The sequence below is a fragment of the Cucurbita maxima genome, unplaced genomic scaffold, assembly GCF_002738345.1.
Source record: "Cucurbita maxima cultivar Rimu unplaced genomic scaffold, Cmax_1.0 Cma_Scf00002, whole genome shotgun sequence".
NCBI lineage: Eukaryota > Viridiplantae > Streptophyta > Magnoliopsida > Cucurbitales > Cucurbitaceae > Cucurbita > Cucurbita maxima.
In genome coordinates this window covers 1198020-1208122 of record NW_019272018.1, presented here as the reverse complement: position 1 = coordinate 1208122, position 10103 = coordinate 1198020, and the positions used below count along the sequence as shown (strand labels likewise).

General features: G+C 33.5%; 1 protein-coding gene across 2 annotated transcripts; it reads right to left on the bottom strand.

Annotated features, from left to right (window-relative positions):
* Positions 1 to 3720: 3720 nt before the first annotated feature.
* On the bottom strand, positions 3721 to 5043 carry LOC111470256 (protein RADIALIS-like 1). 2 transcript variants are annotated; one of them, XM_023115818.1, is made up of 2 exons: positions 4734 to 5043; positions 3721 to 3979 (listed from the first exon to the last, which is right to left on the bottom strand). In XM_023115818.1, the coding sequence occupies exon 1, from the start codon at positions 4975 to 4977 to the stop codon at positions 4735 to 4737; it is 243 nt and encodes an 80-aa protein (XP_022971586.1). In that variant the 5' UTR covers positions 4978 to 5043; the 3' UTR covers positions 3721 to 3979; position 4734. The 2 variants fall into 2 exon arrangements, with proteins under 2 accessions (XP_022971586.1, XP_022971592.1); XM_023115824.1 differs by having other exon boundaries at positions 3721 to 3973.
* Positions 5044 to 10103: the final 5060 nt, after the last annotated feature.

Genomic DNA, 10103 nt, shown 5'->3' with positions numbered 1-10103 from the left:
CTAAAACGAAAAAATTACAGTCGAGACAGCCATAACCGACGTGATGATGTGACAGCAAAATCAAAATGAGGACAAATCAAAATATGAAATTTATAATTTTATTTTTTTTATTATTATATTCTTAAATAAAATTATTTATTTAAATTTGAATCTATACATTACTCCCATTTTTTCATTGCATTATTATATTATTATATTTATATTTTGAAATTTTTGGATTACAAACATTATTTTTATTATTATATTATTATATTTATAATAAATTTTAAAAATTAATATATATAATAAATTTTGAATTTGTTACTCACATCTATTTTTATTATTTTTATATCATATTATTATATTTTAAAAAATAATAATAACAAATTTGATAACTTTCTTATTATTTACTTTTTAATCTCCACATTTTATTTCTCTTTCAACCCAATCCAATAATTCAATCTTTGGATCGTAAATATTAATTTCTACCTTTTGCCACTTTCCTCTTCTATTTAAATTCATTTACTTCCCCACATTTTTTACACACAATTTCCATAATTTTTCATCTTCAATTTTTTAGAACTCTATTATTGTTCTCTAAGTTTCCAATTTTATTTTTATTATCTTATTCTTATTCTGGAGAGAGATTTTTTTATTGTATTACGAGAAAATAGTTGTGAGTGCTCCAAATTGTAAATCTATTATTTGAGAGAGTTGTGGTGTGTTACTACCAAATTCAAATACCTGTATCAGTTTGATCCTGCGTCGTGGAAAGGATTGAGTTTGCTCTTGAACTCGTAAAAAGAGCGGTGTAGCGGTTTGGCTTTGATCCGTAGAAAGAGTCGAGAAAGTTCTTTATTCAAATTCCCAAGAGGCGCTTGGGGAGTAGAGTAGGTCGAGTTTGACTGAACCACTATAAAGCTACTGTATCATATTTTCTAACTTTTTCTTATTTAATTTCAAAATTATTATTGTGATTTATTGCATGTTCTAGTTGATTATTGTTTTGATTTGAATTATTTAGTTCTAGTAATTATCATATTCTACTAATTAGAAAAATTAATCACGTTTAAATACTTTTATCATTAAAACCCTATTCACGTATTTAGGGTTGTCATACCAATCCAACAACTTGTAGGTTGAGAGCTCTCATCACATCTTTAACCTAGTAGGTATCCACAAACTTTACTCTAGATTCTAGGAAGTTCGAGTGATATGAACCAAGAGACATCAATCATACAATATGCTTCAATGAAGATATGAAGAAAATATTGTTAAAATTATCAAAAGATACATCAATTCATGCCACATTGAAGAAGAAAGAAGTTTCATGTTATAAATTTTGGGTGGATTACAATTCAGAGTAATTTAGATTTATTGTATTTCATTAATGTATTTTAAGACATTTAATTTACTTTAGGTTACAATTACATAATGGTTAATTATGACCATTAAGTATGAATGTTACAACTCTTGAAATGCCTTGACTAGTTTCATTTTAAGGTTATATAAAGCCATGTATGTTGTATTTGTAGGGAGACTTGGAAAATATATAGTAAAAGAAGCACATTGGCTAAGTTTATTTGCAATTCTATGTAATTTAGATTACATGTAGAATCATTCAAGCTTGACATGATCAATCTTGCTTGTGGAGTGATTCGAATCTCAAAAAAGTGTTTGAGATATTTGATCAACAAGAATCATTCAAGCTAGACATGATCGATCTTGCTTGTGGAGTGATTCGAATCTCAAACAATGTTCTTTCCTTGAGATATTCGATCAACAAGGTAATTCGAATCTTACTCTCCTTATAGTGATTCTTATCTTATCATCGAGTCTAATCTTTCTGCTATTTGAGCATCTAAAGTGCCCCCCACGGGTTTGTACAGGTTTATAACCTTTTTGCTTTTTGACTTAGGTAGCTTGTTTTACTTGCACAGTGAATGTTTGGTGTCTTAGGTTGAGGTGCTATCTCATATAACTCTCTTTCTGGTGAGAAGAGTATGATGTGCGCTAACTTGCTCATCGTCATCGAAGGTTAACTGGCGAACCCTTCCATACGACTGTAAAGTCACCTTGTGGGTGCGATCCCATGTGCCGCCAGCTAGCTACTGAGTAAACCTATGTGGCTCTACTCCCCCACTTAGGGTGGGTTTATTATCACAACTCTTTCATTAGGTAGGGCGACTAGCCGCCTTGGTGCACTACCCTAATTGATGTAGGCCTAGCTAATTAGTACTAGTATTGAAATGGAATGGGTAGTGGGGCCCTAATGACACCTTAAACTGATGACACTGTACATATTGCTAACAATCTAGAGAGATACTTTTGACATCTTGGATATCGTGGAAGTCTACTAGATTCTTAGGGATGTCTAGACAACTTAACGCTCGTTTCTTGTTTCCGAGACATATAGGACTAACTCCTCGAGTTATTTCATACTCTAGGTACACACAAGTCTAAATCTCTTATCGTTGCTCACAATTTGAGGACACACTGTCTATTGGAAACGTACTTACCTAGGTCAACTTGTAACCGCTCCAACTCTAGTGCCCTAGTCTTAGCTTGGTTATCTTGTACATGTTTTGCTAGGGGGACTATCCTATAGAGCACCTAGAGCATGGTATGCATAATCTAAACATTCGTGCAAGTTTATTAGGAAGATAACTTCCAAAAATAGTCTGGAACACAGATTACAATAGCTCGTCCTTCTTTCTAATGCAACATAAAGCATTTAAAACAATCTACATCACAAATCTCATCATATGGGCAATTAAAACAATATACATCACAATCTCATCATAAGCGCATTTAAAACAATATACATCACAAAATAGTTCTCCTTATTGTTCTCAGAAACTTCGGTTCATCTCGACTCCTATTTAGGCAAGAGAGTAAAATGACCATTTTACTCTTTAGACTTCTCTTCTATCTTATTTTAAAACTTGGGTCAAACTTGGGGTGATATAATACTTTTAGCTTTTTTCCGATGTTTTTATCACAGAAAGAACAGAAGAATTGAACGCTGACATAACGAACTTGACATGGAAAAACTAAACTTTGTGATCACTGAGATATGATCAAAAATGGTGCTAAATGGATGCAGTAGTAACCGAATGAAATGATACATTAGTATCGACACGTAAAAGATAGTTGTTATCGGATGTGTTAGTTAAAGTATAAATCAACACGCTAGCAAGTAATACTTACAAGATTCATCGTCAATCTACTAAGAAAATTTGTTTAAATTCACACATTAATATCAAAACTTATATAAATCATGAACCAATGATAATTATATATAAAAATAGCTCGAGTTTAATAATATCAAATAACATAAACAAGACCGTCACATTAGAATAACAAAGGTACTCCACCTTCTCGAAGTTGAAGACGATTGCAAGTTTCACTACTTCGTCATCTCTCCAAGAGAAAATTAATGAACTTCCTCCGAATGACTTAATAAAGATAGTTATTAATTTGAATAAGTTTTAAAAAAATGAGGAGGTAAGTAGATATAGTTAAATGGTCATAAATTTAACACTTTTAATAACATCGACAATTTATTAAGTTATTAATTTGTAAAAATTATGAAGAAACTGGTTTAAAGGTATTACAAGTTTTTCAAACTTTTATAGAAATAAGTAAGAACGTCCATAAACTAGTTGAATTATAGAAATGGATCAATGATTGACAAATATGATATCAACTAGATAAGTTGCAAGGTCGAGAAGATAAAAATTTGATTGAAAGTAGATTTCATTGCAAAATAACGTAAATATTCATTATCCATCTAAAAGAAACGAATAATTCTTACGATTTTTTACCCTCAAAATTGAAAGTTGATAGAATTAATAAACTAACTTCATGCTTTAACACGAATATCAAATGAAATATAGATATTATAACTCTTAATCAAATCAGCAAATGGTTCTTCCTCCAATCCTTTTATTCTTCTATTACTTCACGATCATGATCAATGGAGCTCTTGTTTCTCATCCTGAAATAAAATAATAATCATAATAATAATAATAAAATAAAATAAAAAACATTGGGTTAAAATCCAACATGAACAATAATATAATATTATTCTTGTTCTTGTTGGGGTGTGAGAGCCAATGCTGAGACATTGGTGCAGCTTTAGTTTGGAAGAACAAGAAGGGTGGCTTTCAAAAAGCTTACATATAGCCATTCATTGACACAAGAATCCAGTGTGGGGCCTCTATTCATCGATAATGACATTCCTCTGCTCATATACTTACAAACTGTATAGTGACATCCGTTTCAAGCTAGCTAAGGGATCATTTACAAGCCAATGGTGTGGCTAGGGTTTCTTGAACCCAATTAACCAACTATTTTGTATAAACATGGACGAACGTATGATATCGATACGTTTAGCTACATTACTATTATAGATTATGATCAGATATTGATCGAGAGAAAATAAATTACAAAGATGATATGATGATGTAAACATTCTACATCATTAAAATAACAATACGAAAGTTATTTTTTAGGAACAAAACTTAGATAGGAATGAGGAGAACCTAATGAGTAGGATATTTTGGTTTTATGTACTTTTATTAACCTGTTTCTATTGCAATGAATAGATACGGACTTCTACTAAAACTTTTGAGCCATTTAAAAGTTACGAGGAGTTACTATTGACCAGGGTGTATAAACTAGTGTTTTTGGTAACGACATTATCATGATTCCTTTTGTATACATATTTTTGTCATCAGTGATCATGATACCTTAGTTACTGGCTCCCGAGTTCCGATACGGATAGGGAACACGGCCCGACTCAATGAACTTGACATCCTCCACAAGAAGTTGGTAGTGCCTTTTGACCTCCTCTTCAGTTTTGCCACCGACAGCTCTTGCAACATTGAGCCATCGGTCAGGCATGTCTCGGTCATACCGTGCCAAAGCCTCCTCAAAGGCTTTGTTTTGCTTTGCAGTCCATGAAGCAGAGCCATGGGAAGACATGGAAGCCATGATAAGAGTATAAAAATAAGGAAGAAAGGGCTGAAAAGGTTGCAAGGGAAAGAAGAATGGCAATGTGTGTGGCAAAAGAGAGGGCAGTGGGTGGTCTTTATAAGAAGGATTAGGAAGGTTGATAGGTGGGGCAAATCCAATTGGGGCAATGAGATATGTTATTGCCATTAAAAGGCATTTCAATGATTTGTCTCCTTACAAACCATGAGATTTAGTAACGACAAAAGATGCAACAACACTTGGAAATGGAGAATCAGTATCTTCTAGAGTGTTTTGAATTTTTTTTTTTTTGAAAAGAAAAGATGGGAGATTGGAAGTATTTTAGTTATTTGTCCATTTGGACGTCAAATAAGAATCAAAATGTTACAAAAACTAAAGTAAATGGACTAAAAATGTCGGTAAATTTTAGAATGTACTTTTAAGAAAATAGAAATCTCTCTTCTCAATGAACCACGAGCCAAATTAGCTATAACACTCGAGCTAAGGTTGACTTTCGTCACAGAACATGTAGCCCTAAATGTCAAGTTGTCATACTAGCTTGACTTCTTGGCTAACGGTAATTTTCCTACATCTTTTTCTCATGTGTTCAATAGCTATTGATGTCAGTTTGGTTTTTTTTACTCTTTTGAGCATCTATCGTTGATCAATATCATCTATCCACCTCAAACTTAGTTGATCAATAGCTATTCCAATGCTTCCAGTTGGTGGGTTTTCTCTTTGATTTTCAATCGTTGCATATCTCACCTCGCCATCGAACATGGTGATCTCTATGTTGGACGTTAACCAAAACCACAATTGTAAAAAGGACAACACAGTGAACGTTTTGTTGTCTTTTCCCTTCCTTTATCCCTCCCGAGTTTCTCTAACACTTTCGTCAGAACTTTGGAACAATAGCTAATGATTCTAAATCTTGAACATTTAGTGTACTGTCTAGCAAAGATCTATAACCTTTTTTAGTGAGTATCAAGATTCTTGCCTCTCTTGAATTACTTCAGCTATCATGAATTGAATCTAACCTCAAATCTTATTGTGTTAGGCTCAATTGTTTACAAAAACGAAGTAATCACATTATCTACCAACTTCCTTCTGAGAATTAATTTGATCTCGACTTCTTTCATAGATGTACTGTGAGTAATAAATCATGAAGGTTCCTTAAATCTATTATTTTACGTGAAGAATGTTGATCATAAATTTTAGTTCGTGTAAAATATACTTTAATACAAAAAAAAAACAAAATAAAATAAACCAAGAAATCAATGATGAAAGAGTTGGGATACATGACAACTATCACTATATTATTATGGGCCCATCTTATGATTGATTGAAGAATACTTTTTGGGAAATATCAATACAATAAAATGATTTATACAACTTGAAACATGTTTGCTTCTACTTTCCCATACTATATTATTTTTTTAACACTTGATACCAAATTTCTTCGTCCATTTTAATTTGACTTGTTCATCTCTAATAAATCTTCGATAATTGTATCGTTTATTATTTATAAAGTTAAAAAAAATTAATAAGTTGAATTGCATATGTATCAGATCAAAATATTAACCGTTTCTTAAATTTATCGTTTAAATCCTTACTTCATATACTTTTGATAAATAAAAAAAAAAAAAATTCTGTATGGTAGGGTAAGCTTTTGTTGGCATCTTCCATGGAGGTTGGTGTGGACCAAAAAGGCAAAAACCAAGAATCAATCCCATTGACCGTACGCACCTATTATGCACCAAACTCCTTTTTATCTTTCTTTCTAACTATCTTTCTCTAATATAAAAATTTGGGTTTGAGTTACTAATATATACTTAAAAAGTTGGATTCGAGCTTTTAACTCTGTAGTTGAGATTATACACGTCTATTAAGTTATAATCAACTTAGTAGAGTTGAGTAGAGTTTGATCTTCGTCTACTTGGCCCGATGGATTATAATCATAAGGTATCCTATGGCTAATATTTCCAAGCTTCCTTTTGGCCAATTTTAATTCTACGAATGATTTTATTCAAGTGACTAATCATCTTCGATCCTGACAAATGTTACGATATTTAGCTGATTACTCAACTTCTCTTAGCGTAAACTATCTGGTGAGATAATTGTAGCTTTTAAAATAGTTTTTGACAAATGTGTTTTTAGATCAACTGTCATGTAAAAACGGACTAGGGGTCTTGATACTTTACGAATCCGACCAAGAAAACCTATCACTAATCCCCTAAATAGCCTACTTTTGGATGAAAAACTCTTGTGTTTTGTAACACATTTAAATGGTTTTGATAAATACAAAGAATCTTGTGCACTTTTTTGGGAAGAAGATTCAAAGGGAATTATTAAGAATATTGCCCACTTGGAGTTTTGTACACTTTCCTATTTGCCATTACTACCAAAAGGCATATCAATTACAAAGAAAGGTTGCCTATCTTGGGATCAAGAGTTTGATTATGAGAGTTTGGTAAGGTATTAATAAACTTATATTTGATACTCATATGAGTTTTAATGTTGAAGAACACATAATTTGATAAGCAATAGGCTACACTATAATATCTATTGGAATATATGGTAAAGAAGGCAAGGAAACAAAACAAAGGCATCAGGATCATAAACGCTAGGGTTGTATCCTTCCTTGGCTTTAAGTTCCAACTTGCTGTAGGGCAGCCCCTCCAAGTCTATGGCAATGGTGTGATGCCCCACCTTTGCTGGGGAGGAGAACAAAACACGGGTGTGGAAACTTTCTTCAAGTAAACTCGTTTTAAAGTCTTGAAGAGACGTCCGAAAGGGACAATATCTGCTAGCGGTGAATCTGAATCATTAAAAATATTTTATCACAATTGAGTTTATTTTCTACCTTTCATATAGAATCCACTAAACTTGTTGGGTCAATTTAAACCTTAGTGATGGGAATTGGTGAACTATGAGTCATAAACACTAGGACTTTATATTAGAGATAGCTCTTGTAATCCTACTAGGCTGTTTAAGATAGTGTTGGGGTCTAGATCAGAACGACCTAACCTTTAATAGTTACGCTCATGTCCTAACCCTTGAATTTGACTTATGGGTTGAAGTTTAGGTTGACTTGTTAGATTAGTTCTCATTGGATTAAATAGGGCGACCTCGATCTTCAAACTGATGATCTATATCCAATCCAATAAATAAAAGGGTTGAGTCATATCGGTCAAACTTTAAAATTGAGCTAATCTTGGATCAAGCCTGGACTGGAGTCCGGCAAATACTCGGGCTTCAAATCTGTCGATAAGGTTGATAAGATGTTTTTATTTCTACACTATTTTTTTTTTTTCTTGTTGAGCTAATGTCGAACTTTAATCTTATTTTTAAGAATATAAAAAAATATATATCCCAAGTCATAGGAAGTTGACGACATGTCATGATAAGATTCTTTAGTGATGATTAGTGGAAAACGACATGAAATAAACTTTTATTTAGAATCTCTTTCAAAGGAAACGCTGATGTTTTTACACATCCTCATATCATAACTTGGATTCTTTATGATACCCAATTCCACCCTCCATTCAAAGGCCACGTTTATACCTACCTATACACACTATTCTCTTCTTGTGCGGTCCTCTCGAACATTTACTTCAACTTGTTAGGAAAAAAACTACTCGTAGGATTCTCGAGTAAATGAGGGATACATGAATGAACCGATATTATATCCAAATGAGAGCAATTCTAAGGATATGACGACTAAGAAAGGTTTAAAATAATTAAAGGTTACTAATTGTGCATCATGCTTTTCAATGACTCAATCAAATGAACTCCAAAATTAAACGAGCTTTGCTTGGAGCATTTTTATGCTAGGTGATCTCTTAAAAATTTTCCTAGTGACCGAAGAAAAAGCACATGGAAAAATTTTCACGCTTAGAAGTAATGAATAACTAACGTGAAAGGGATGCAGAAAAATGTCGGTCCCTCAAGTGTTAACTTCAGTAACGTCTCAAGTCCACCGCTAGCAGATAATGTCCTCTTTAGGTTTTCCCTTTCAGGCCTCCCCTCAAGTGTTAACTTCAGTAACGGACCAAGTCCGCCCAAGTCCACCGCTAGTAGATATTGTCCTCTTTGAACTTTCCCTTTCCGGCGTTAACTAACTTCTGTAATGGCCCAAGTCCACAGCTAGCAGATATTTGTCTTCTTTGGGCTTTCCCTTTCAGGCGTTAACTTCTGTAACGGCTCAAGTCCACCGCTAGAGATATTGTCCTCTTTGGGCTTTTCCTTTCAAGCCTCCTCTCAAGTGTGTTAACTTCTGTAACGGTTCAAGTCCACCGCGGGAAGATATTGTCCTCTTTGGGCTTTCTCTCAAGTCATACCCTCAGGTGTTAACTTTTGTAATGGCCCAGGTCCACAGCTAGTAGATATTGTTCTCGGGCTTTCCCTTTCGAGCTTCCTCTCAAATCTTTAAACGAGTCTACTAGCGAAAGGTTTCCACACCCTTATAAAGGGTGTTTCTTTCGGGCTTCCCCTCAAGTCTTTAAACGAGTCTACTAGGGAAAGGTTTCCACACCCTTCTAAAGGGTGTATCGTTCTCCTCTCAAACCAACGTGGGATTGTGTCCCCAACAAATATGGGATTCTCACCCCTTCCAATTTCGAATCCTAATCTAAATCTTGACACTGAGTCGTTACAACTTGCACTACATTTCTTTGTTTATAAACAAAATCGTTATCGACAAGTCCGAATTTTAATTAGGAGTTAAATATATTTAACAGAAAACTGAAGTAAAAATTTAAACTAAAATAAGATTTAAACCTAAAAAGTAATTGAAGGTGTTCACACGTAGAAGGAGGTATCGTTGTCGGTGAAGAAAATACCAAACCGACCTAAGGCATTGTAGTCACCACCTATATATGGTCCTTCAATTGGGTGCAAAAAGCATAAAAGATTGTGTTATATTCATGCAGAATCTTTGAAGGAAAGAAGCCTAAGAATTAAGAACTAAATGGCAAATGCAATATGTTTGGATTATGAAAATGAGGCCTTCTCAGCAGATAATACGCTTATCACTGCTGCAGCTTGCATTGATGATGGGATATATTCCATTGATGAAGCACAGAGAAGGATCTTAGAGGGAAAGTAAAAGGTGCCACAAAATTGATTTTTTTTTTTTTTTTTTTTTT

Excerpts from the sequence above, each read along its gene's own strand:
- LOC111470256 (XM_023115818.1), bottom strand. The coding sequence starts at position 4,977 with ATGGCTTCCATGTCTTCCCATGGCTCTGCTTCATGGACTGCAAAGCAA.